Consider the following 27,767-nt stretch of genomic DNA (forward strand, 5'->3'; position numbering starts at 1 on the left):
ATGAAATTATAATCAATTACTGCTTACACTGGTGTTCTAAAAATCCACACATAAATACAGATGTGCTCATTTTATGTGGCCACCCATTACCTCTCATCCCTAAAGGCTTTCTCTTTTATTTTACTAAGAGTGGAAAATGCTTCTTTGACACTCATTAATAGGCATTTTCAGTATGGCTAAAACAATCAAACAAAAATACAACACCCCAGATCACATAAACACACACTCCAGGAGAATTTATTAGAATGAAAGCTCAAGGCAGAACCACCTCACACAAACAGCATTTTGCTGCACTCATTTCTTCTACACCAAATCTTGGCATTGAGCTGACATTCCAGTCAGCCTGTCCCCTGACCCTGGGAGAGAAGGAATCCAAGGCAGAGAGAGGAGTTTGCTCTCCTGGCTCCTGTGGATGAGGCCAGGATGCTCAGAGTCCCTAAAAATTCCTTCTCCCTTTATTTGTCTGCTGAGGGATGCACATGGGGTATTGCAATGTATTCACAAGGGTGCACCAGCCAGCCTGCTTCTAAGTTTGTTAGCCTCAAGAATTCATCAAGGGTGTTGAAACATAAATTGTGCTAAATTAAGAAAAAAGAGAATACCAAGACTGCAAGGACTGGATGACAGAGGACTGTGTAACACCTGGGCTGTAACCAGTCATTACTCTGAGAAATGCAGGCAGAGAATGAGTGAGCAAGACAAAGGCACCAATCAAGAAGTGTGTACTTAGTAGTTTGGAGAATCTAGAAATATGTGTGTAATATAAACAATGAACAGCTTCTGCTTAATCATATTAGTCAGTTCTTCAGGAGTCCTAAATTCCCCACAATAATGGGGGACCCATGTGTGTTAACAGAGCCAAAACAAAAGCACAGAGCTACATCTGCACACAGGATCAGCCTGACAAGCCAGGCCCAGCAACAGCCAAACTCTGCACGGGGTTACAGCCACCCAACCCCACCCAAGTCAGCATCACTGAGACATTGCCCTGTTGGAACAGTCTGTGTCTGGTAAGCAAACACCCCCACAGCCACGCTGAGCTCTGCTGAATCCTCTCCCCAGGCTGCCCCTGCTGCAGGGCTCTCACTGATTATTGGTATAAGGCTGCAGAACCTTGCTGTGGTGAAGTGCAAATTTATGTAAAATAATAAAAGTGCAAATTTATTTCAATAAATAAATAAATTTATTATTATATATTATTTATATATATTATATACTACATATAATATATTACATTATATAATATTAATATGTTATATATTATTGTATAATTATATTAATATATTCATAATATTTTGGAAAATATAGTAATATATTATATAATTAAGCTAATATAATATATAATATATAATATATAATATATAATATATAATATATAATATATAATATATAATATATAATATTATAATAATATATTTATTTATTTATCTATCTAAATGAATAAATAAGTAAATAAGTAAGTAAATAAATAAATAAATAAAATAAAATAAAGCAGGGCCAGGGGTACAGCCAGGGCAGCACCTGTGGCATGGGGACAGTGCTGAGAAAACCTCCTCTCAGGCTCGTGCTCAGCAGCCACAGCTCCTGCTCAGCTTCACTGACCCCCTCAAATGTTGGCACTGAATTTTTATAATCAGTGCACAACATGGGATTTGTATGAATCCCCCATTTCCCAGAGACATCCTGCTCTGGGAAATTCCACTTCTAACCCTGTTTCCAGGGACAAAAATCGGGGGTGGGGAGGGGGAAGAGCCAGATGCCTAGCAGAAATTTGGAGCCAGCTTCCTCACTAAATATCATTCTGGCTGCACTGTAATGCCTCCCACCACAAGAGTCTGGCTGCAAAGAATGCTGTCTCTCCAAAGCCCAGGAGCTTTGCCCAGGATTTTTCCAATTGTGTCTGTCATTCTGGATGATTGGTGAAATCGCCTGAACCCTCAAGTCTCTGCAGGTCTGCAGGAAAAGTCAGGACAGTGGCTGAACTCAACAGGGAGGTGAAGAGATTTGGGTAAAATTTAGAGCAGCTCTAGCACACACATGCATCAGCATCTGGTGCCTGGAGTGAGGGATGTGAGCTGTGCCAATTTTACCCATCTTCACTTTCCATTTCAGACAGCTTTCAGTGCCAGCAGGACCCAGAGGTGACAAACATCTGCATTCCAGCAGCTCTGGCTCCTTTACCTGAGCTATCAGAGCACATTCCTAGGCAGGCACTGCACTTCCTATTCTGGCTTGGCAATGTTCCTTCATTTCAGGCAAAACAAAAATGCATTTTAGACTATTTCCCCGGTTCTACAAGTAATTCTATTTGAAAGTAAGCAAATTATTCTTTATTTGTTGCTACCTCAATCTTAAGAAAAAGAAAGTATAAATGACAAAAATCAGCCAAAAAACTCCAAAAAGGCATTTTCAGAATAAAGCAATGACAAAATAAATGGACTGTTGGTTTCACTCACCTTAGTTTTTGCTACAGTTATTCAAGTGAAGTTTTTTCCAATAGCTTATTGATTGCAAGCTTCATTAATCTCTTGAATTCCAACACCCATGGACTCAGTTTTGCAATATCAGTGGGAATACTTACAAGCCACACACTCAACAGAATCTATGAACTGGTGGGCTCCTGTTATCTAATTCCCAGCCCCAGCTGCACTCACACTCACTGCCTTTTGCAGGTGGCCAGCAGCATTTCCAGCAGGAGAAAGCTCCTTCTCTCTACTTACAATCAGACTTTACAATCTAAACCACACATATTATTTAAATCACCATTCAAAGAATGCTGTAGAGAAGAGGAAAAAAAGCAACCCACTGGAAAATGACCCCTATGCCTGTGTTTAATATGAAAACATGATTTTTGTAACATGGAGAGCCAGCTCCTGCCAGCACTGGTGGCACCCTGGAGCTCCTGCCAGATGCTGGAGGTGCCAAGAAAGCCTCTTTGGGGCTCTTTCCCCAAAGTACAGCCACAACAGCACCGTGCCAGCCATGGTTTATCTCCAACAAGCACTTTCATCACCCATTTTAAGGCAAGAGCAGCAGCAAAGATCATTATCAGCTCAGCCTTGCCCCTCACAGCTCAGGTGGTCCATGACTTATCTCGCTTTGAGCTTACCCAAACCATCAAAGGCAGCACTGGAATTGCTAAAAGCCCCACCAAGTATACATTCATACATTCAATAGCCAAAACCTCTCTGTGAGCATGAAAAGTGAGAGATGGAACCATCATCAGTGTGACAGCAAAAATCAGACCACAAGCTTGGCGAATGCAGATAACTGGGGAGTGTCCTGGTCCATCAGACACCACTCTGGCAGCTGCTAACTGAGGTGACTTTCTGTGTTTTTCTGAAGGCTGGCATGAGCACAGGAGCCCCAGAAAGCCTCTTGTAATGCCTGCCCCCTCACAGGGAACATTACGAAGCCGTCAGCTTAAATTTGGAAAAAGGGTGGGTTTTTCACTTTATTGATGCACTCTTCCACAGAGGATTTTTTTAAAATCTACATCAAACAAGGAAAAACAAATGCTGAGAGGGCAGATTTAGGGCAATTTATCAAGGTCTGGGAAATAGCTTCCAGATGGATGGAGCTGTTTGGTGCTGGCTGGTGAGAAGGAAGCAAGGTATTGTTACTGAATTAGCATGAATCTCTGGTGGAGAACTGCGTGGTAGATAGAGTGCTCCTTTCATATGGTTTGCATTTGGACCTGTCATATTTCATTTTTATTCAAAAACCTGCGGTAAAGACACACAGTTCTTTTTTTTTGCTTATTCAATTTCCACCAATTCTGCCTGAACTGTTGGCCAGTGTTTTTAAACCCTGCTCCATGCCTGCTCTGTTTGCTCTTTGCCACGCTTGGCTGGCAGCTTGGGGCTTACAGGCTCACAGTGGGTTTGGGTTTTGCATTCACACACTGATGTCACCTGAGAAAGTGTGTGAGAGAAAAGAGATGGATGCTCTGTGAGATGTTTAAAGGGAGTCACATCAAGTGTTTACCAAAACCCCTCCAAGGAAAATGATGCATCCTGACTACAACGTGCTGATAAACTGGAGGGTTATTCTGGATTTTTCTTTTTAATAAATCTTCCCTTCATAAACATGTCTTTTAGCTATAGAAATGCATCTACACCAGTAACTTTCTCTCTAATCTACCTCAGTGAATAGGGGATACTGCAAAAAACCAAAAGAACAACAAGCAAACAAAAATCTGAGGGCCAAAAAGAGAAGATATGCTCATAACACATTTTTATTTAGAATAACCTGGATACCTGCTCCATTATACATATCTTAGAGTACAAAGATTTATGTGTTTGCCTTCTAGTTCTGAAATAATTTACTTTTCAAGTTCCCACCTGGAGAATTCAACATAATTTATGTTAAAAAAATCAAATTTAAATGACCATTTTTTTATTAACCTGAAGACAAAAATAGATTGTTATCAAGTAGTTTCAGGTAAACAGATTTTTTGACAATACAGTCTTTTAAATCCTAGAAAAGTTTCTGGTTGATATGCCACTGAGTAAAAAGATTTCTAATGACAGAAAATCTCCAATGCTTTTTCAATTATTTAGAACTGTTGTTATTCTTGAGTAGGGCACTGGGGTGAAATAGAAGAAATAAGCTTTATATTTTCCCTTTCCCAATGTTTTTGCCAATTACCCTGGGATGCATCCCAGGAAAACAGAGAAGGGAAATGGTGATATCATCAGAACCAATTAATTCCTAAATCCTTCCTGAACTATAACACACAGATACTTGTGCTTACTTCCCACATGCATGTCTGGTTTTGCCCTCCTTTTTTCCCCTATAATTCTTATTACTCTGTGTTTTATGAGCATCTGTTTCAGCTGACCAGGACTGCAAGAAGTATCCAGAGAGGCCAATAATAAAATCCCAATCTGCAGGATGCAGCCTATGCTGGCCATAGCACCTGAAACCCCCCAGGCTGTGAACAGATTATATGCCTCATTTATTACTTAATCCTTCAGCTACTGACTCCTGAGCTGGGTTTCCAGCTACATCAGCTCTGGGACAGTGCCCTGGTGTCCTGAAGCTCTCACAATGAACAAGGGGATTTATCCATCGCTGCTGAAGAAACTGCTTTACTCAATGACCCTTTCCCCATTTCCCACTGTGTTATCAGGAAGCCCACAAAGACTGGAATCCACAGGATTCATGTGGACATTCCTCTGTGGACATAATAATGAATTCTCTCTGAATTCAGAGAGAGCTGATTTAGGGGTTGTGTCTGATCAGGGATCATCCTTCTGCTCATCAGTCTGTGGAAGGTAAATGTAAACTACCAGGTGTCAACATTCTGTCACCATGGACCAACCTGGCCCTGAATTGTCACCTGAACTGCCTTCCTTGTGGCTGGGAGCCTGTGAAATGGTGATCTGGTTGCTGGCAGAAAACAAGAAATGAAAAGGAGGATAAAACCCACTTGGCATTTTATATGGATATCTATCTACATCCAGAATCAGAGAATGCCCATGGCTGGAAGGGACCTCTGGAGATTGTACAGCCCAACCACCCTGCTCAAAACAGGAGCACCCACAGCAAGTTTCTCAGGATGATCTGTGCAGTCACAGCACAAAACAAAGCCATTCCAACTGCACAGGATGAAATTTGTGGCAGGGCACAGCTGAAAAGTCACACACAGCCTGCTTGAGCAAGGAACTTTGGAGCCCAGTGCTTGTAAAATTAACTTCTCACAGCACAACCATTAAAGAACCACCAGTGATGGGGAGCAGCTCCTTGCTCCTCATGTGGTTCATTGGAGCCATACCTTGAAGCCAAAGGGGCAGGTGCACTGGAAGAGCTCCACGGGGTCACTGCTGCACGTCCCATTGTTCCTGCAGGGGCTGGAGAGGCAGGGGTTGCACTTGGACGCCACACTGAGATCCACGGGCTCTGCAGAGGCAAACACAGAGTGAGTGACGGGGTCTCTGGTGTGGGGATGAACCTGAGGTGTCAGAAAGTCTCTTTCTCCCAGCCCTGAGACCAAAGAAGGCAGCAGAATTCCTCAGCTCTGGTTCTCAAGGTTGTTTATTTGCTCTTATCTTATACATTGTCTGTCTGACCTGCTGAGGTCTGTCCAGCAAGTCAGTTTGTGTCATGCTGACCACCCTCAGGGTGGTGTTATCTTTTTCTACTAAAAACTACCTGTACTTTATTTACAATAATTTTCCAATATCTATCACCCATGTTAGACACTCTATCTCTACTCTAAACCAATCCCAAAAGTGCCACTATCACCCAGAGGATGGAGGACAAGAAGAAGAAGAAGGAGAAAGACAGAACATACCCAGATTCCTCCATCTTGCCTCTTGAACCCCCATTCTAAAAACCCCAAAATTCTACTTTTTCACCCTGTGAAGAATTCACTAACATTCTACTCAAACTCTTGTGGCTTGTAACTCCTCTCACAAAGTTGGTAACTTTTTCCACGGGTTAAAATCGAGGCACAGGTGTCATTGACTCTGTGCCAAGGTCTCTGAGCCCCCTGCCAGGGTCTGGAGTCCTCCAGGGCAGCCAGAGGGATGTCCTGGGTTCCAACATGTTAGCAGAGAGCAGGATTGCAGAATTTACACCTCCCATGCACACACCAACATCTTCCCCCAAGCACTGGCACAAATGCACATGCTGCAGGTGCACTGGGGATTCCCAGGGATCAGAGAGGCTTTAAGTGCTTAAATCAAGTGCTAGGCAAGTCTCAATGATGCTCATATTCTCCTGAAGATGCAAACATATGCTCTGAAAAAAAGCATGTTGGGAACCTCCAGGGAGTGGGTTATATATATATATATATATATATGGCTTTCAGCAATTTTTCCTGTTCTCAGTTCTGGAAATCCTGCAACAGCAACCCCAGGGAACTGTAACCTGACATTTCTATGGCTGATAAAAAGAATGAAAGTGCAGATGCAACAACATAAATAAAAACCATGTACAAGACAGATTCAGTTAGAGGCTTATGGGAATATTTAGGTGCAAAGTGCTCTACCATCCTTAATTTTAACAGATTTTGAAACTTATTTTCTTCCCTTTCTGCCCAGAAGAATGATCAACACTGACCTATCTCAGCAAAGGGCAATAAAGCCAAATATGAAAATATGTAAATGTATGCAAGTAAATAACATGGCCATATTTAAACCCTCTAAAAAACCTCATATTTGTAGCAGGAATCTTCCAGAGAAGTAATGAAGTTTTTAGGTGAGCAGGAAAACAAACACAGACTAAAACAACACTAATTACATTTGGGGTCCCAAGTCAATCAATATTTTATGGTTGAGATTTTACAGAAAGCTAATTTAGGCAGTAATATTCACAGTTATATTCACAGTTAAAACATGGTGATTTTTTAAATGGCTACATTTCAAATAATAATAAGTATTAACTCATTGCCTTTTATATGTAAAAAAATAAAACCTAGCAGTTTAAAGTGGCTTAAATTATATCAGGCAGTAAAGACCTTAAAGTAATTTTATTTCATTTTCAAGGAAATACCTTTTAAAATACTTTAAAATTGGTCTAGTACTAATCAAAAGCGGGCATAGAGCTTTTGTTACTGCATGATAAATAGTAAGAAGGACTAAATTGTGAAACATCCTGAAAGTGAAGAAAAGAAGCTTAAATTTGATGTGCAAGAGAAGATGGAGCTCCAGAGTCACTAGAACTAGGGATGAAAAATTCCCTTTCAGCCAGGGATTTGCTTTGAGTTGTCCTGCATGAGTTATAAATGTTCACTTTGAACACTTGCAGAGCACCAGCAAGGGTAAGGACATGGCACAAGTGGGGACTGAAGGGTCTCAGGTGACAGCACTGGGCTGTGTCTGCTCCTGTAGTGATGCTGGTGCCATCAGGGAGTGACTGGGAGTGCACAGGCAGCAATGAGGGAGAAATACACAGGAAGAAAAAATTACAAAAATTAAATGAAGGACTGCTGTCATCCTATACTCTCTTTGTGTTTGTCTAACTGTACACCATACATGGTTTACCTTGGAAGAGGAAATCACACCTGAATTCCTGGCACTGACAGGGGCTGGAACGTGACATACCTGAGTTACTTTTGTCTTCATGGTAAAATAAACAAAGAATAAACAAAGGTGGCTCCTCTGAGAGCTCGTGAGACAGCAGCAGTGTTGCTCTTTTAGATTTAGAGGTCAGTAAGCCAGAATTAGTTCTACTATTTATTTCATAATAGGTGTACATTTTCCATTTATTTCTACGGCATAGATCAAAGCTAATCAATGCAGGAGCTAATAAGAACAGTGTTAGTTCCTAGCAGTTAAGTAGTTCATTACTTTGCCTTTGTGGATTTGATTTATAAATCCATACAGCAAAATGCCCTCAGCCCAGCACATTCCTTTCCTCTACTGCATAGCTGGGAGGGCAAGTTAATAAAAAGCAGAGCTGAGTTTGCATGACTTGCACATAACACACTTTTATTTCCTTGGCTCTGCTGAGACATAACCTCCTGCTCAGGCACGGGCTAAAAAAATATTTTTAACAAGAATAAGTTAAACTACTTTTTACATTATTTACTATTGTAAAAGTTCCTGGAGGTCACAGAGGACATCTGAGCAGGACCTTCACACAGCTCAAGGTACCCAGCCCAGCATGGGCCAAGCCTTGGTGGGGACCCAGGGTTTGGGGCCAGGGCTCAGCACCCCCTGAAATGGGAGCAGGGTGCACTAACACTGCCAAACCATGCCCTGGTTTGCAAAATATTTGTATTTTCATGAGCAAAGGTGAATTTGTCAAGGGCCAAGAGCTTCTTGAACTTTACTGCCACTTGTCCAGACCATCAACTGTTTCTGCTTGTGCAAACACCAACTCCAAATCAACACATTATTTTCTCCTTTTCTGTTCAGATAAAGCAAGCTATGGGGACTTCGGGATATTAGAAAGAACACGAGCTTTCTAGTGGACCAATCTAATATTTACATAGAAAGCATACGACTACATCCAATATCCTGGATCACAGATGTACTGATCTCTTGCCTAAGAGTTGCTTGTTTAGTTCAGAGAGAAAATGAGCACAACTCTTGATATATCACAGGTTCAGAATGAAGAAGACAGCCAGTCTCTTTCTGGTTTAGTTTTCAGATCCCATGTAATATACAAAATCAATTATTTTCTTTGGTTTACTTCACGGAAGCAAGTGCATTATTGGGTATTTTTAGTACTTCTTATATTTTTACTTCACATTTGAGAGACTATTGTAAAGTCTCTGCTTTGATAATTATGGTCAGAAGTTCTGATAGTTTTGAGACTGACATTTCAAAGTAATTAAATTATAAGGTTACAGTTATTAAAGATATATTTGAAAGGACATAAAATTCCACTCAGCCTTGGGAACCTGTGTTTTAAACTCACCCCAACACCACCATTTGTTTGTTCAGCAGTTTAATTCCAGCACCTATAAAATCACCCTGCCAAGCAGTGCTGTAAATGGGCATGGCACTCTGAGAGACATAAAAACAGGCTTTATGCCCTCATTTCCATTTCTAAGAGAGGCTACTGATCCATCTTTTCCACTATAAATATAGCTCCATCTTCAAGTACTTGCTGGTAAGCAAAGCAAAACTCTGAAACTCTTTTTTTTACAAGAATATGCAGATATGTCTTAATCTCCACCACTCACTAATGAGCTACTTAATCCACAAAAACGTGGATAATTTGTCTGAGTGCTCTCTAAAGCAGTACACTCCTGCCACTGAGCACCCCAAATTGTTCAGAGCTGCTCCTCAACCCTCTCCTGAAGGAATGCACTCTGAATTCAAACATGACATATTTTCTGTAATCTGCAGTTTCTGAATCACCGCTGATGGGAACAGTTTGCAGATCTGCAGATGAAAATGTACTTTTTGGTACATATTTGCTTCAAGAATTCTCTGTTTCTTGGTTTTCAAGCAAATGTACATAATAACTACAGTGTTTTTATAATGCCTCTTATTTTCTCAATTTTTTTGGGGTAAGTCACAGGCCAAAACTAATTATTTATTCCAATAAGTTCTAACAACACCCTACATGCTAATGTGTCATTGCATAACCTGGTGTGAGCATCAGGAGCACTCACTGCTCTCATGCTCTCTGCTTCTCCTGCCTGAGTGGAGAGGGGAGTGCCTCTCCTCTCCTTGGTGGAGCAGCTAACTGCACTTTGGGGAAGAACACAAGAAAACACAACTGTTGGAACCCAGGACATTCCTCTGACTGCCCTGGATGGCTTGAGACCCCGGCACGGAGTCAAAGACACCTGTGCCTTCGGTTTTAGCCCATGGAAACAATTACCAACTTTGTGTGAAGAGTTACAAGCCACAAGAGTTTGAGTAGAATGATAGTTAATTTTTCACAGGGTGAAAAAGTAGAATTTTGGGGTTTTTAGAATGAGAGTTCAAGAGGCAAAATGGAGGAATCTGGGTGTGTTCTTTCTCCTTCTTCTTCTTGTCCTCCATCTTCTGCTGTGATGGTGACACTTTTGGATTGGTTTAGAGTAGAGACAGAGTGTCTAACATGGGTGATAGGTATTGGAAAATTATTGTGAATAAAGTACGGGTGGTTTTTAGTATAAAAAGCTAACACCACCCTGAGGGTGGTCAGTGTGCCTCAACCACCCTGCTGGACAGATCTCAGCAGGTCAGAGGAAGAATGTATTAGATAAGAGAAAATAAACAACCTTGAAAAGCAGAAGAAATGAATCTTGACTACTTCTTCAGTCATGGGGCTGGGATAAAAAGACTTTCTAACTCCTCAGGAGCCATTTCAGAACGGAAACCCCAGACACAACCTGGAAGGAACGCGACGCTGCGGAAAACAAACCCCAACCCCAACTCCCGCACAAAACCAAGGGTGCCGGAGCCCAGCCCAGTGGGCAGAGCCTCGGGCAGAGGTGCCAGCTCGTACCTTTGCACTGGAAGTGGTGCGTGGGCGTGGTGAGCAGCAGCCTGTCCGCCATGGCCTCGGGGCCGCGGCAGCGCGCGATGCCCGGCTCCTTGTAGCCCGCCTTGACCCACTCGGAGAGCCAGCGCAGGTGGCAGTCGCAGTGCAGGGGGTTGGTGCCCAGAGCCCTTGGGGAGCACAACAATTCAATTAGCACAGTTAAATTAGCACAAAGACACAGACGGCTCTGATACGGTTTATTCTACAGTTCTATGTTATTGTTTCCCAATGAGGCAAAGATCTGTTGAGTATTCAGGAAGGATTTTAGGTTCACCTCCTGCTCTTCTCCTTTCTTCCCATCATTAGTTAGGGAAATTATATAAACACCTAAGAAGAAATCCCTTTTTCAAACAATTGTGCTTGAGCAATGTCACCAGACATACTGCTTTCATCAAATTCATCACATTGATTCCTTTTAATTCTCTGTCCTTCCTGAGCGTATTCTAACCCTGAATTGAGTAATTTAGTTTGGCTCTGATGACTCACATTAATGACTCCTCACCAGATGAAACACATATGCAGAAGATACCTCCATTTTCCAAACTGCAACCCAGTGTCTGATAAGTTTATTTATGACTTTGAAAACACATTTGCTGCTTGACCCATCATTTGAGTTAGGTCAAATAGTTGTAGAAGATGCATTTATCAAGTGAAATTATAATTCTCAGAATTTTTCCTTTCTTCATGGACATCTATCCAAAAGAAAACCAACCTTTTTACTTTAAATTTAGGCGCTGCCTTGACTAACTTGTACTTCTCTTTCTCTTAAAGAAAGTGTCTTTTTAGGCAATCAGTCAATTGCAAACAAAGTTCACACTTGAGAAAAATCAGTTTGAAGCCAACTAGTTGTTTAAAATGTGAAGAGATGCATGTTGAAAGTCTGTATTTATTTTGCTTAAAGTCAATGTAAGACTTCAGCTGTACAACACCTGAATTGACAAGAAAGGAAAATAAACTAAATAAAGAATAGCACAAGGAAGAGATACTAAAGGAACCAATGATTCAAATCAGCTTTTAGACTTTAAAATTTCTGCATATGCTATAAACTATTTTTAAGATGGTACTGTAAACTCAAGCTTCTTTCAAATAAAAACACATCAAGCAGGATATTAAGATAGAAACCTCAGTAAATTTGTTGATACATTTCTATTGGAGTGACTAATGAACCCACTGTGCCCTAGACAGATTCATAATGAGAGTTCATGGGTTCAAACCCTGTCTGGGGCTCATTCATCAAAATTAAATGTGTACTGCAGCTCAGCATTAAAAAATACCCATCCACTCCTCCTGTAAATCCATTGCTTACAATGGAAAAAAACTACTGGGTTGACTTTTTGACCCTGGAACTGTGATCAACTGGCTCAGTTGTCCAAGGTCAAACAAAATGCAGCAGTGAAAGCTGAGAAATTTTTAGTGTTGAGAAACTTCCATATATAAAATGTGAGTGGGAGGACAACGGAAAGCTTGTTACCCTGTTAATTAATATTTATAAACTACATTAGAAATAAAGCTGCTCTACAGTCACTAAAAATGATTACTCATAACATTGTTGACAACTTCAGAAATGTATCTTTCCACACTTCTATTTGTGGTTTGTGCTTTGTTTGTTTTTTTTTTTTTTTTTTTTTAAATTTTTTTTTTTTTGCTTGGTTTGGTTTGGCTTGGGGTTATTTTTTGGATTTTTTAAAAATTTATTTCTAGGAACCAGAGATAATTCTCGTATTTTCATTCATGAGTTCTAACATACTTTCTCAATTTCTTTGCCTATTATAGCAAAATATTTCCAGAAGGTAAAAATATCTTCTGCTGTAAGGAAATACCACCAGAAGCATTTTCAAAATGTTGGGCAGATATTTCTGTTCAGACACTTATTTTGTTTAGGGGCAACTCTGAATAAAGTAAATTAAAATAACCCTATCCGTGAAAATGCTGAAAAAAAGAGGAAGGGACGACTTAGTTTTAGAGGCAGTTAATAAAAATTTGAGTAAAGAGAAGATAATTCAGCAGGATTAGAAGTCTGAGCTGTTTATGGGAAATATGTTGGAAGTACCTGCTGTACTCAACATCACCCATTGCTGAGGGTTTGTGGAATCCCTGGAGTGCCCCAGGCTGAGTTTGTGTGAGCAGTGCTTGGGACACTCACCAGTGAATGGTGAGGACAGCAACTGCAGGACCTGACCTAACTGGGAAGGTCCCAGTTCCACCCCAGCAGATTTTGGGCTCTTTTTAATTAATATTATACCCAATCCTTCAGCAGTGCTGTGGCATTCTTATCATTGCCCTGGATTGAAACTGTCAGTCGAGTCATGGCTTAAACAGACAATTATGTGATTCAACTAAATAAATAGTAAACAAAAGCAGTGTACAGCACATGCAAACCTACCTCCAAATTCAGTGAGCTAAAGCTGCATAGTTTGTTATGATATTTCCATTACAGTGAGATGATGTTCATGACATAAAGGAAATTTGGTGAAAATGTTCCTGTGGGCTTTAAACAGCTATGGAGAAAGTGATTGGACCATCTGGATTTCACTTTTGTTCTTGCAATTACAGACCAATTCAAAACTATTGCAAAAGACTCTGACAAAAATCAATAGTTTTGTCTATGCTACACAAATATCTCTCTGCAATTCTAAAAGTCAGTTTGGTGTCCCCCTTGTCCTGCCACAAGAGGCTTGGGCTGAGCATCCTTTCCACACCCTGGTACTCAGCTCTGCCCTGCCACAACACCAATCCCACCCTCAGCCACACACCTTGCACAATTAGGACAAATTTTTGTTCTCCCATGCCTTAAGAGTGTGATGGGCAGCAAGTCCTTGTAGGATTTCAAACTGACCCCAAGTTCATGCTTTCTTCTTGAAGATCTGTGTATCAGGACGGGCTCAAAATTAATTTATTTTCAATTATTATGACTCAATTTTGAGTAAGCATAGCTTTTTTGGGCATGTGAAGAAAAAATTCATTGTGGTTGCTAAAAGTTTCAGGATCCTCTTTAAGAAACTGGAGAGCACAATTGCACTGTAAAATTCAACTGCTCAGCTGTGCAAATTACACCCTAGACAGGTCTTATTTATTTTATGGATCCTATTTATTACTGTTCATTTGGGCTTTGTGTATTTTACATTTCTGGCAGCACATACATCTAAACAGAAAAGAGTGCAGAGATTGTATTGGGCCAAAGGGGATTTTATCACTCCCTAAGGTGAACAGTTTACCCAGGAAAATTGGATCTCCACTTCACTTAATGTAAACCCTGAGGGAAATTCAAACAAATGGAACATGCTGTGTTTATTCCTGGAGTTCTGAAAATACCCCCAGCAGCCAGATTCCCAGTGTGGAAGGTGTCACTGCACTCCCAAAAGCAGGTACAGGGCTTTAGCTCAGCCAGACTTTCAATCCCAAACACACAAAAAGACTTGACTAAACTGGGAACAGGAAAAACAAATGTGAAAAACCAATGATACCAAGGTGCAAGCTGGAAACAGAGAAGATTATTTCATTATTTCTCTGCTCAAGTTGCCCCAATTGCTCTCATGATTTCTGTCCCTATCTGAGATATTTTTATTTTTTACTGTCCATAGAGGAACAGAGACAGAAAGCTGCCAGGGATATATCTGCTACCCAGAAAATATTCAATACAATCTGAGTCTGGTGTTCAGGGAAGTTTTCTGGAGGGAATGTTAAAGGTTAAAAAGAGACAATAAATAGATATAAACCTATGTTAAATGCACACATATCTGCTTGTGTGTACAGAAAACATCTGTCTCAGCCTGTGAAACCACTCACTTCACTGAGGGACCAACACATGCTCAGCCCTCTGATTAACTGAGGACAGTAATCAAGAAACTTGCTGCACAAAATTGCTTTTCCTACATCAATTATCTGATAGTGTGAGGTATCACACACTATCTCAGTGAAAAAGCATTTTCTGGTCACTCAAGTTTAGTTTGGAGCCATTGCAGCTCTTTGTCTGCTCTTTCATCAACTAAAGTGCATTTGAAAGTCTCCTGGCCCTCTACCAGTGTAATAGTGATTTCCTCAAAAAGCTGAAATGCCTAATAATTTATGCAAACTATGGAATGAAGCATTAATGCTGTGAAATGACCAATTTCCATGTGATTAAATATATATGTCTGTAGTAGTGATTCATCAACAAGTCCATATACTGACAACATTCCAGCATGCAAAACATATGACACTTATTAGGCAAAGAATTCACATTTGCTTAATATTTGCTCTTTGTGGGAGGTTTCCTGCCTCACTCTTAAACCATAATATACTCTCCATTTCACATTGACAATGCTGAAAGAAAACCTTAAACACAAAGTCCACAGCAGAGAAAACTGTCACACTTGCTCATTTGGTTTTCCTTAAGAAAATATTTTCATAACTAATAACAACAGGTCCTAGAAATTTTTATTTCCTTTGAACAGATGCACTATGAATATCCAGAGCACATTATGAAAAGTGAGCAGGAAAACCAAAAAAGCTCTACAATCCTAGCAACGTGTGCTGTTTTACAAATCTGAAACCATCAATCCCAGAGATTCAGCCAGGCAGAAGTACTTACAGATGGGACAGGGACACCAGGTCATTGAAAGATCCCTCAGGAACACTGGAAATGTCATTTCCATGGAGTGTCCTACAAGGGGGAGAAGCAGGAATTTATCAAACCACAGCATTTTGTCTGCTCCCTGCAACTGAAGGAATGGATGCTTAAAAAGGGTATTTAATTTTGATTCTCTGAGAGTTTCTGTGAGTTTCACAACTCATGAACTTCCATAGTTTATCACTCCTGCCTCGAGGTGTTGGCATTTAAAACAATGATGCAATCAGGAGTGTTGGTGAGTGCTGCTGTAAATTAAAATGGTGACATAACCATTTATGCCATTAAAAGTGTATTGATGACAAGTGGACCCCCACATCCACACCTGAGTTCTCTTACAGAATCCCATTAGCCAGAAGCACAGCAAAAACAGAGCAGGGGAAATCAGAATTGTGAAAGTTAAATTAACTATTGACTTCAGAGAGATCCTAGGAGAGAGAGCAAGGGCCCCTAAGGGTAAATACAGCCACACTTTCCCATTCTTACAGTACAAACCACCTCTCTGTGCTACCAAGGAAAGCACCTGAAATCAGTTTTAGGACATTATTCACCCTGTGCAAAGAAATTATAATTTTTAGTAGCATTTTCAGGACCCTTGAAATGAGTGAAAGGGTTCTCCACTGTTTCCAGGACAATTTAAGCACCCACTTTATCTCTTTTCTGAGAAAAGACCCACATTTGTGCATGGGTTACATAGAGAAGCATAAATGGGAATTCCTGTCAGTGCTCCAGACATGGCAGAGGAGAGTGGAAAACAGAAAGCTGCTGTGTGGTTTGGATCAGCTCTTGCCCTTGAGTCATTTATTTCCTAACTTACCTGGTGATTTGCTGACACAGCAATCACAGCTTTTATTTGTGTGTATACCTATTGTTGAAACACTGGGTTTAAAACAATCCAAATCTCAAAGCAGACAACTGCCCTAAGTGAAAAAATAAAACCCATCTGTTTTTTGCAACCTTTCTTCCCTAACAGCACTTTCAGCTGCACCAGGATGTACCTGATGCCCTTCCAACATCCTGATTCTGAAATTTTCCTTTAAGCCTTCCTTGGTTTTGACTATTAATAATAACTTGCCATATATAAGGGTGCATCTCCAAGAAATGAATCTGCACAGGAACAGGAAGGATGTGAGCTCCCACACAGTAACTCCAGATGAAACACACTCACTACTAATTCTGTACAGAATGACCCACTGAGTGAGACAAACCCACAGCTATTCAACAAGGAGTGTTTTGGTGGTGTGAGGAGACCTAGTCAACCACTTGTCATCAAAATGATCAATGAAATGAGCACATTTAAATAAGCAGCTGCTCATGATGAGCTTATTGCTGATCTTTTGAACTGCAAGACAATTCTCTGTAAACAGACATATTAATCTTCAGATTGTATCAGTCCCATTTATCCTGTGAAAGAGTACATTTTCTCTTCTAGGTGTATTGGAAACATCCAAGAGAAGCTGAAGAATGACAAAGCCATTTGTCTGTAAGAAGTTAAACCCATCAAATAAAACCCTTAGAAGGATTTGCTTTACTACATGACCCAAACACTGAGGTGTTTCATGGATGCAAGTGCCTGCATTTTAATAAAAAAATCATGTCAGCAACATCATCACTCCTGCAACTAAAATGAAATGACAAATGCTAAACCTTCCCTTAAAACTCACAATAATAAATAGTGGCAAGAGAATTCAACAGTGCAACAAAATCTTTCCTCTTGGATCAACATCAGGAACACATTTTTATACCAAATCTCCTTACAAGCAAATGGTCAAATAAATCCTTTCACATTAGGACAGTAAAAGCACACACTGATGTGTGTATTCTCCCTCAAAAGCACAATTTGTAGGGATCCTCGTCTGAGCCCCAGCAAACAGCAGGGGTTTGGATTTAGGGTGATGTGGATTCCCTCTGGAGGACACGGTAACAGAACACTTGAGAATCCTTGAAACCAAAACTTCCTTCAACACAGAACCTCACTAACTTATTCCTTTGCCTTCAGGGAAGGAAATTAATTCAACAAATCCTTTTGGGCTGGGGTTTCCTGGTTGTTTTTCTTTCATGGACCCTTCCCACGTCCTGCCTGGCAGCCCATTGTCCCAGCCCTGGGCTCCTGCAGGCACAGGGGGGATGTGTTTTTTGGGAAGAGAGAAATGTGAGCTCTCAGAGCCACATCCCATCAGGGGCAAACACCACGGGGAGCCCCCAGGGTGCCAAAGCCTGCAGGAGCCAGCACAGCTCAGATGGCAGGGAAGCCACGGTGCCACTGCTCACAACAGCAGAGCTTAAAAAAATGACTGCATAAATACAGGGAATCATTCTCTGATAAAAGAAAAAAAAAAACAAACCAAAAAACAAAACACCAAAAAAACCCCCAAAACTAACCAAACATAAAAAACCCCAGCCAGATGCTTCTGTTAGGTCAAATCAGTGCAGCACCCAACAGTGAAAGTGCATTGCAAAAACTTTGTGCCCAAAAATTACTGGTGACAGCTTTATCATCAGACATACTAGTGTTTCTCTGAGCTTTGAGCTGCAGGAAATGCCCATCAGCTTTCAGTAAAACTGCAGTGTCTCTTAATAGAATATTCAATAGGTCATTTTACCCCTTTTCCCCCTAACTAGAACATGGACAATTATTTAGTGACCTTAGGAATTATTTTGATTTTTGGACTTTGCCTCTTAACTAAGTCACATATAAAAATATATGATTACACAACGATCTTTAAAATAATATGTTCAGGTCATTCAGAGAGCTCTAATACTTCTAATTTGTCTCAATCCCAGCTTCCCTAATCTGTTTATATTTAGTTTCTAAGAAGACTGGCTTTGGACAAATTAACTGAAAAACAAATCCACAACTTTTCACTGTAACAGCTTTGGCTCAAAAACCTACTTCTGCTTATTAAAAAAAACCTCCAGACTTTTTGTCCTGTGCTCTCCTGCACCCTTTGGCTGCTATTATGGATAAACCATGGGAATGCTGAGATTAAAGACCTGATTGTGTAAACACTGATAGATATTAAGGATTAATCATAAACATGTTGACTCAGCAGTTTTCTCACTTGGGCTTGTGCTGCAAAATCTAAGAAAGGGAGCTCAGAATGAAATATCTGTCAAAGACCAAGTGCATCATATAAGCTATGATTATTCTGATTTTCAAAACACTTTTTTATTGTATTTACTATAGAGGCAAAAATACAGAAAACAAAGGAATTTGGAAAACCTTCATGAGAAGGGTCTGCTACCTCCAAAGGCATGCACAGCCAAAAGTAATGAGATCCCTATATTGTTTTTATTAAAAAAAAAAAGTGAAAATTGTTTTGCTGATGTTTTCTCTTTTAAGTTCCCCTGAGAGCATGGATAATAAAAAACTGACAGTAACAGATTTCCTATTGTCTCTTGGAAACCATTTTCTCTTTGGAGAATTGATTTTTAGTAGCAACAGTGATGACACGTGGCAAAAGTTGTAGCTGATACCAGAGTTTTGTGGGCCATAATAAATCAAATCAATCTGGAGGCTTCCACAAGCAGGGAGCAGAGGCAGAGATTCCCATTTCACTGCTCTGTGCAAGGCAATGGGAGGTTTCTCCCTTGAAGGAGGAAGAAACTTTTTGATGAACAGATCATTTAAAAAAGCCAAAAAACAACAGTTGCCATTAAAATACTGCCCTCTGTTCCTGCCCATATGTGGCCTGCAAGAACAGAAGTGAAAAGACAAATTGTGGCTATTGGAAAGAGGTTTATCCACACTGTAATTCAGGGTAGAGAGCCCCACAGCAGCTTTAATCAAGATAGCTTGCATCTCAGGAGCAGGCCAGAAGACAGCTCCATATGGAATAATTTATTTGGCCATGAAACAGAATATATTAATCTGTGGCTGAATTTCAGGATTCATGTAACAGCTCAAATGTGACCATCCCAGTGTGCTAGAAATCAGGATCCCAAGCCAAACTTAAAGCAACAAATCCAAATCACGAATCTTTCTTGTTTTTGCTAATGAACAGTGGGAATCCAAAGCTGTCTTGTAATTTGGGAGGCTGAAACTGAGATATCTGTTTTACCACGGAAACCACAGTGAAAGGTCTCAGCCAAGCAGCTCTGCCTTATTGCTCCCACAGTCCCAGCACTGCCCATGCTGACACTTTGATTCCACACATATAGAAACAACACACAACAACCACTGCTCTTTAAATTAACGCAAAATTCTGAAGCTGAATGTCACCTAGTTTGTTTTTTTTTTTTGTAATGGAAAATGTCAATGTGAAGTTTCAAAGCACTCAGGACAATCTTCAGCTCCTCTGTCCTGAGCTTTGAGTGCTCAGAGCTATCTCTCCTTCACCACAGACAAGCTATTTAATGTATCCCCTTGGGCTACTGTGCAAGTCTTGGTGACCCACTTGTGTCTCTGGGCCATGGGAAGGTTCTTTATCCACTTTCCTGACAGGTATGTGGGGCCAGGTGTCCACAGAACCAACCCAGGTTTGTTTCTGATCAGGCAGCGGATATGAGAAAAGCAGGAGCCAGTCCTGCAGATGCCTGAGGAAAGCTGGGAGAGGCTCTTGCAGTGAGGAACAGCCCCACAGCCCACACTCTGAGACAATGTAAGGATGAATTTCACAAGAGATTGTAAACAAATGGTTTAATCCACAAAGCTGCTGAAAGCAGCCACACTGGAAAGAAAGGAGGAGTGCAGAAAAGGACCTCCCAAGAAATAAACCACACATAGATATCACTGAGCAGGCCCACAGACAATATGAGGTGTAATTTTATTCACAACTTAAGGAGATTTGAGACAGGCATCTCAGCATTACTGGTGCCCAGCCACTGGCCTGATTTATTCACTGATTTAGTGTGGGGGCTTCTAACTTCCCTTCAGATCCCATTCTAGCTTGCCTGTATAAATCTGCATCAATGGAAAATATTCTGGAAATGCACAGAAGTTTTCCATAAAGCATCCAATGGAAACTCACACTCTATAACCAAATGTATACAGACTAAGAGAAAAGCCTTTTCCTGTGGAGCACCCAAACATTGTTCAGGCAGCAGAAACAGATTCTGTGAGGGTTTTTGGAGATTGTTCCTCTGATGCAGGAACTATCACCTGTTTTCATGACAGTTCCTGCACCTTTCAGAGAAAAGCTCCATAATGTAAACCCTGAGGGAAATTCAAACAAATGAATTTGCACTCCTCCTGCAAATACATAATCGTGCCTTTAGCGCTCACCTGCTCTGGCCTCTATGCGACAAATTCCACCAGAGCACAAACACCCTGACACCAATGATGTGAAAATCCATTTCCCCCTGCCCATTGCCCCCTCCCTGCCCCAGCTGCAGCCTGCAGAGCTGCACTGGAGGGTTCACTTACAGCACTCGCAGCGAGCGGAGCCCTGTGAAGGCGTGGACGGGGATGCACCGGAGCCTGTTGTAACTCAGGATGCTGCAGAGGGGAGAGCACAGTCACTACTCTGGCCTGGCTTTGCTTATTTCACTGCTAATTCAACCACAGACAGGCATGGAGACACACATGCTTAAGCAACATGAGATACATTACATTCCCAACAGCTTAGATGGTGTTGGAAAGGCAATTAAAGCTGTTATCAGAACTTGGGGCTACTTACAGCGTGGATAACTGAGTCATGTTGCTGAAGGTGTGATTGGCCAAGACACTGATGCTGTTGTTGCTCAAATCACTGGAGAAACACACAGAGAAAATATCATTTACATGTATGAATTGAGAAAAATGCCTTTTTGAAAAGATTACATAATATCTGCACAGCAAAATGCTTGGAAGCAATTGAAAAGTCGCATATTATCAACTGGTGTATTTTCTGACCAACTTTGAATGAGCTCTAAAGGAAAAGCATATCAGACTCTCCTAAAAAGCCTCAGACTGGGAAACATTAAGGCATCTTTCCAGCATACAGCATTCAATGAAAAGAACAAATGAATAAATGATACAAGCACTGCTGAATGTTTACTGTTCCAACTTGCTTTGCAATGCATTCAAGGCATCCCACTTCCAAATACTTATCATATTGACAGCTACTGAAACAAAGTTTCATTTTTCATTTTAAAAAGTCTTTTAGGCTCAACCAGAACATTTTGTTTTGCTATTGATCTCCCTTGAAAAGCAAAATTAGAGATGTTTCTAAATAAAAAACACTCTTAAAGCAAAGCATTCCAGTTTTTCATCCATGTTGTTTTTGTCTGAGGCTGCCCAGCCCATTGGACTGGAGTATCTGCACAGCTGGTTCCAACAGCATTTGAAAATTCCTGATAAATAGTTCAGGCAGGGAATTTCACTCCTGTGTATTTCAGGGTGCATTTTACAGAACAAAGTCTAGCTGTGTTTCTATCTGCAAGACCGTTCACTGAAGGAACAGCTATGCAAATTGTCATTGCCTTAGCATTGTAAATACTGCCTCATCTAGCACAAATGAATGTGTCTCCTCTGCTAATGACCTTTACAGATAAATCTGCCAAGTGAAACTGCAGCAGCCTGTGCGAGAGTTTTGTCCTCTCGGGGTCCTGCAGAGCAAGGGGCTTCCCAGGCACCTCACTCTTTATGAACATTTACTGGCAGCAGTGTCCACTGTGAAATTCTTTCCAAATTCAAATTACAGAAGGTTTTGGGGTTTGGTGTTGGTTTTGTTTTCCCCTCCACCCAACTCCAAATACCAATTAATTATGTTCCACAAACAGCACAGTGCAGAGAGAGTCATGCAATTTCCCTGACATTGAAAGCACGTGTTTCTTACATCAGTGTCAGGTGTCTGAAGGCAGAGAGCCCCTTCGGCACAGCAGGCAGATGGTTTCCTTCCAAATACCTGAAAAAAGTCACATTTGACAATTATACAAACACATTAAGGAGAACTCATGTCACTCAATCTGCACCATGAATGAGGACAACATAAAGTCAGTCACTAATGAAATTATCTTTGATTCATTGCTTTGAAACTCTAACAGATTTTACTTTATAAATGAATTACCCTACATGCAAAGAACAACAGTAGCTTATTGATTTACTTTATTTGTTTTAAAACTTGGAAGTGCATAAAGGATCTCTGGCCTGCAGCAAACAGAAATGACCATTTGGTTCTTCTGTGACAGCAGCTGAAGAAGGGGAGAAGAATTGCATGGCCTGTGCCCTGAACTTGGAGTTACCTTTCCCAAGTATCTCAAATTTGACAAATTCAGCAGGACAGTGCTGGCAGCTCCCTGACCCTGCCATTTGTCCTGGGCATGGAAGGTCTTTGTGCAGCCAGAAGGGGAAGAGGAGCTGCACTCCCAGATAGATCCCTGTGCTGCAAAAGGTCCCATTAATTCCAGCATCAACACAAACAAACATCCACAAGTTTGTGGCACATCCACCACAGCAATGCACCCTCCTCACCTCTCCTTTTCACAGCACGTGGTACAGGAGGAAAACTTGGTGTAAATTAAAGAGCAAAGGCCAAGCTCTCTTGGAACAGAGGTTCCTCCTATGTGCACTAAATATATTTAACAACATATCTGGTGTTTCTAGTCTGGAAGTTTCAGTGTTTGAGACACCACTGAACTTATTTCTATGCAGACACAGGCATGGAAGGGCTAAAGGGGATAATCCTAAGTCCTCATACAGGCTAAGAGAGCCTCCATTTTGCACTTTTTCTCCAATTAAGGAACATGATCAGTGAGTTACTCAGCAAAAACCCTTGAAAAAACACAACACTTTTAAAAGCTTGCCTAGAAGAGAGCGTGGGTACTCCAGTCTGCACAGCTGACTGTGGCAGCAAGGGGATGTGGGTGTTTCCCTGTTTATCACAATAAAATAGAAACAGAGCTGAAGGTTTTGTTCCTTAACCTTGGCTTTTAGGTACCTCTGGGAGATACCAAAATAATAAAGCTCCAAAGGAAAGTGACTACTGTGGTACCATGGCACTGCCAAGGTGTTTCTCCAGATGTCTTCCAGAATCAACATCTGCCTGGGAAACCAACCCATCCTTCTCAGAGGGCTCCATGGAGGAGGAATGCATTCCTCCCTCCACAGGTGGGATGAAAGAGAAAATGATATTTCCCTTCCTTACACGGTGCTGCAGGGATATTTCCTGAGGCAGACCTGGGGCAAGGAAATTGATATGGAATGTTTTGAAACACAATCAAGTGTAGCCAGGAAATGCAGCCCACAGACACCAGAACACTTCATGTGCTGCCTCTGCTGCTGAAAACAGAATCTGATAATCATGTTAGGAATTTTTATTCCACACATACAATTTCCTTGTCTTTGGCAACAGGCCTCCTTATTCTGCACTTATTATAGCAAACAGCAATAATAATAGATTATCCTTGTGCCCTATGTTCCCTTCTACATTAACTGTAACAGCACAGAGATACTTGTGTAAACTAAATCCAAGAATATTTTCCCACAAACTTTATTTTTACATCATTCAAAAAATACAATCTATAAAAACCAACAGGATTTCCTACGTAATATATTTTATAGCTGGTATTATTTCCCCCACCTTTTTTTTTTTCAGCTTAATGACCTCTCAGCATTTTCTGCTGCCTCAAATCTCTTTTTGTACTGAACTCCAGCTGAACTGCTCCAGCCAGGCTCACAGTTATCCCTTCTGGATGTGCACAGGATCCCATCCTGGCAGAGCTCCCCTGGAGCTCACCTCAGTCCTCACCAGGGTTAGGCTGGACAGTGTGGGAACACCATCTTCTGACTTTTTAACCAAAATAAATTACTTCCTCAATTAAAAACCCTGCTGAACTGATTAATCTCTCTCCTCCAACGAGTGAGAGAGTTGCACAGCCAGCACAGCAGGGACAGAGTCTCACTAGCCACAGGACAGGTTGGCTGTGCCACACTTACACCTCCCATGGATATCCACATTTTCCACAAGTGGAAAGCCACTTGCTGCATTTTGGCTGAATCTGTTATAAATTATTGTGAAAATGGAGTTCCTTGGTAATTTCCCACTATAAACTGGAGATTCTCAGTGTTTAGACATGCATGACACATTTCTAACAGGGCAAACCACATCTCTTTCCCCCAGCCATGGTCTGCTGTGCATGCAGAAGGATGCTGGGACCCTGTGCCTTCCCCTTCATCCCAGAAAATCACAAATATCAAACCCATGCAAGAGGGCTGGTTAGGGTTCTAGTCTTTACTCCAAATGTAAAATTCTAAGGATTTCTAAAGAAAATCAAAAGCAGGTCATGTATTATGTATTTGGAAGTTATATATGATTTTCCTTTAGGAAAGGAGACTCTTGCAATATGTTGAATTCTTCAGGAACATATTTTCAGGATATTCTCTAGCTGATCTCAATATGAAACAGCCTGCAATTTAAACAAACTCATGGTAGTGAGCCAAAGTTTTTTTCCTCCTCATCTGCTTGCTGGGGCAATCAAAAGTCAAGGGTGCACATTTTAATTCAGTGCTTCATGACTCAGACTAACCCAGACATGCAGACCCCTGGAGTTAAACTCCTACAGAAGATCTGCTCTGAATAGCTCTGGATTTGCTCTGCAGCAATTTGATGGTTATATAAATGTGCTAGCAGAAAACTGCAATACTCATACCAGTGCTACAGTTTCTGAATAAACACAATTTGATTCTGAAAAAGCACTGATAACACACTTTTCATGTGTCCATAAGAACAATTCACCACTGCTAAACCTCTCACCCCATTATCCAAAACGTGGCAGCATTTTCCAAGCTGAAGGCATTCATTCTGAAAGCACATTTAAGTGCAGGGAATTTGAAAAAAGCAAGGTTTTTAGGGCAGAAGAGCTTGCCAAGAACCAGGAGGATGTGGGATGCAGAATTTGGGGCAAACAACTGCAGCAGGGACCTCGAGGTGCCTCTGGCAGAGCTGGGGGTGCAGGGCACCCCCTCCCCACCTTGCTGGGCTCAGGGGGCTGGAAGCTGGACACAGTGGATAAAGGAATTATTCTTGGGGGCAAATGGGCAGAGACACAAAACTTTGTGTATTTATGATGCATCTATACAAATAAAAAAAAACAGAGATGAAACTCCAGATGGTCTGCCAAAAAGCCCCTCAAAATGGCCATAAAAGAGTCAATGTGGAAGGAAGATTAAATTTTTAATTCTTTCCAGCCAAAGGAATATGATGTCCATGGTGTCTGGTATGCAAAGAAATTCTGGTATGAATGAAGAAAAATACGTGTCTAATTTTAATTCTGGGAATCAAGTTATTAATATACAGAGTCAAGACTGAGTGTCAGCTGCCTTAAAATAGACACTGACTGCTATCCAAAACAACCTCATTTGCTTCCTGAGGTCTCTAGGGTCTGTTTAAATATCAGATTGGAGGTTTTTGGTGTTTACCCTGCGAATGCTGCTGAGAACCCTCAAGTCTCACTAATGACTTGTAACCAACAAGCAATTGCCAGAGCAAAAATGGAGAAAGAACCAAACCAGAAAATCCCAAAATACGTGTTCAGCTCTCAAAGAAAGCCACCACCTTCCTACCTGGCCAGGTTTCTTCCAGAGCATGGCCAGGGGGGCTGGCAGGGTGGGACAGGGCTGCAGCAGCCCCAGGGCTCATCCAGCATCCTTCACACACACCAACATTGCACATAAAACATTTAAAACTGTGCATTAAAGATGACAGCTGCTCTTTTCCCAACTTGTCTATTTCTGTACTGAAACCACTTGGGTTGGAGGTGATATAGCCAGCCCAAGGTGCCAGAGCGTCGTGGAACAATCTGAATCACTTGGAATCCTTTTTGAGCTGAGGTGTCTATTCAGCCATGAAGTCAAACTTGCAGTGGCAATCCGTGCTAAGAGGAGAAACTGGAGAGAGAAATCAGTTCTCAGGCAGTAATTGAAAAGGCACAAAACCTTTCCTTCAAATATTCCACAAAGAATGCTACATTACTAAATACAAGATACTTGGCAATTTTATGTAGCTCTAAAATTAAGTTACACTCCAAAACTATTCATGTCCATACCCACTATCCTAAAATTTTGAGTCAAATTTAATTTCCTAATGGTCTAAAAAAAGAATTGGACTGGGAAAGAGGAAACATCCACAAACAAGAATTTTAAGAGCTTCAATTAGAGTTTTTTGAGAGGAAACAAAAATTAAGTGTGGATCTAGATTCAAATATGGATCTTGGATCATAAGTTTCGGCAAATTTGGACTCTGGGTTTTGCTGTATTTGCCATCAGAGCACAACCTCCATGAGTGACACACAAACATGGCTGTGTTGGAGAGAAAGTTAAATTTTAGTCTCTGCTAGTGCTAATGTCACCTTTCTGATATGGACCCAAACTTTAACAGTTACTGAACACATTATTTGATAATATTGAAATTATTTACTTTTTCCAAACTATCAGGTCTGAAATGCAGATTAATTCCTCTATTTCACGAGGAAATAGAAGGAAACTGAAGAAAGACTATTCTAGAGGTAGTAAATGGACTGAAATTTTACATTTTGTTTCTTTACATTGTCATTGGTAAAGAAAATGTTGTAGGGAGAGAAGTGTCCCGAAGGTTTTGTTTTGATTCTTATTAATTTTTCTTTTAGTTAATAAATTTCTCTTTATACTCTTTTAAAGTTTTGAGCCTGCTCTGCCTTTCTCCTAATCCTACCTCACAGCAGAAAATAAGCAAGTGCACCAGTGATTAACCAACACTGAACCCACCACACATCTGTAACTAAAATATCCTCCACAGAACTCTCCCTCCTCTCAATGGCAGAATCCCCCTCTGCAGAAAATTATCAGGACCACATAAATCTAATTGTTTATCTCCTTTATTATCAAAGGAAAACCCCTGATGCCTGTGCTGGGGGTCATTGTGTAGAACAGTGTGAATTGCCAGACAAGCAAGAGAATTTGCATTCTCAAGCAGATGATTTTCATCAAATATCTCACTCCAGAGTTTCCCTTTGATCAAGCTGAAAAATGGTGCTAAACTGTTACAATAATCCACAGCTATCCAAACTGCTGTGGGCATATTTGAGGCATTGATCAGCATAACCCAGGTAAAAGCCACTGGTTTTAGTCACAAGGAAATCACAAGTGCCTTGGAAGCTGCAAAAAAAGGGTTGAGATTGGTGATAAATACTTCCAAATAAATATGACAACTGATGTGTAAAACACACCAACCTACCAGGCAGAACAAGGAGCAGCAATGGGAGAGAGGTTTGTGAGGAGAGAAAGAGAAATGGCAAAAGTAATGCAAATATTGGCCTGCATCGATATAAA

At 40.9% G+C, this 27,767-nt stretch overlaps 1 protein-coding gene across 1 annotated transcript in view; it reads right to left on the bottom strand.

Moving 5' to 3' along the window:
* SLIT3 (slit guidance ligand 3) overlaps positions 1-27,767 on the bottom strand; it is a 483,586-nt gene that overhangs the window by 67,108 nt on the left and 388,711 nt on the right. The window contains exons 21-26 of the mRNA XM_054287925.1: positions 22,300-22,368; positions 21,160-21,231; positions 20,907-20,978; positions 15,506-15,577; positions 10,900-11,063; positions 5,780-5,904 (exon numbers count right to left, since the gene is read on the bottom strand). Coding sequence (XP_054143900.1) covers positions 5,780-5,904; positions 10,900-11,063; positions 15,506-15,577; positions 20,907-20,978; positions 21,160-21,231; positions 22,300-22,368 — 574 coding nt within the window. The remainder of the gene's footprint in view (positions 1-5,779; positions 5,905-10,899; positions 11,064-15,505; positions 15,578-20,906; positions 20,979-21,159; positions 21,232-22,299; positions 22,369-27,767) is intronic.

Source organism: Melozone crissalis, unplaced genomic scaffold (genome assembly GCF_028551555.1).
Source record: "Melozone crissalis strain CALT ecotype California unplaced genomic scaffold, PUWL_Pcris_2 ptg000061l_1, whole genome shotgun sequence".
In the NCBI taxonomy this organism is placed as follows: domain Eukaryota; kingdom Metazoa; phylum Chordata; class Aves; order Passeriformes; family Passerellidae; genus Melozone; species Melozone crissalis.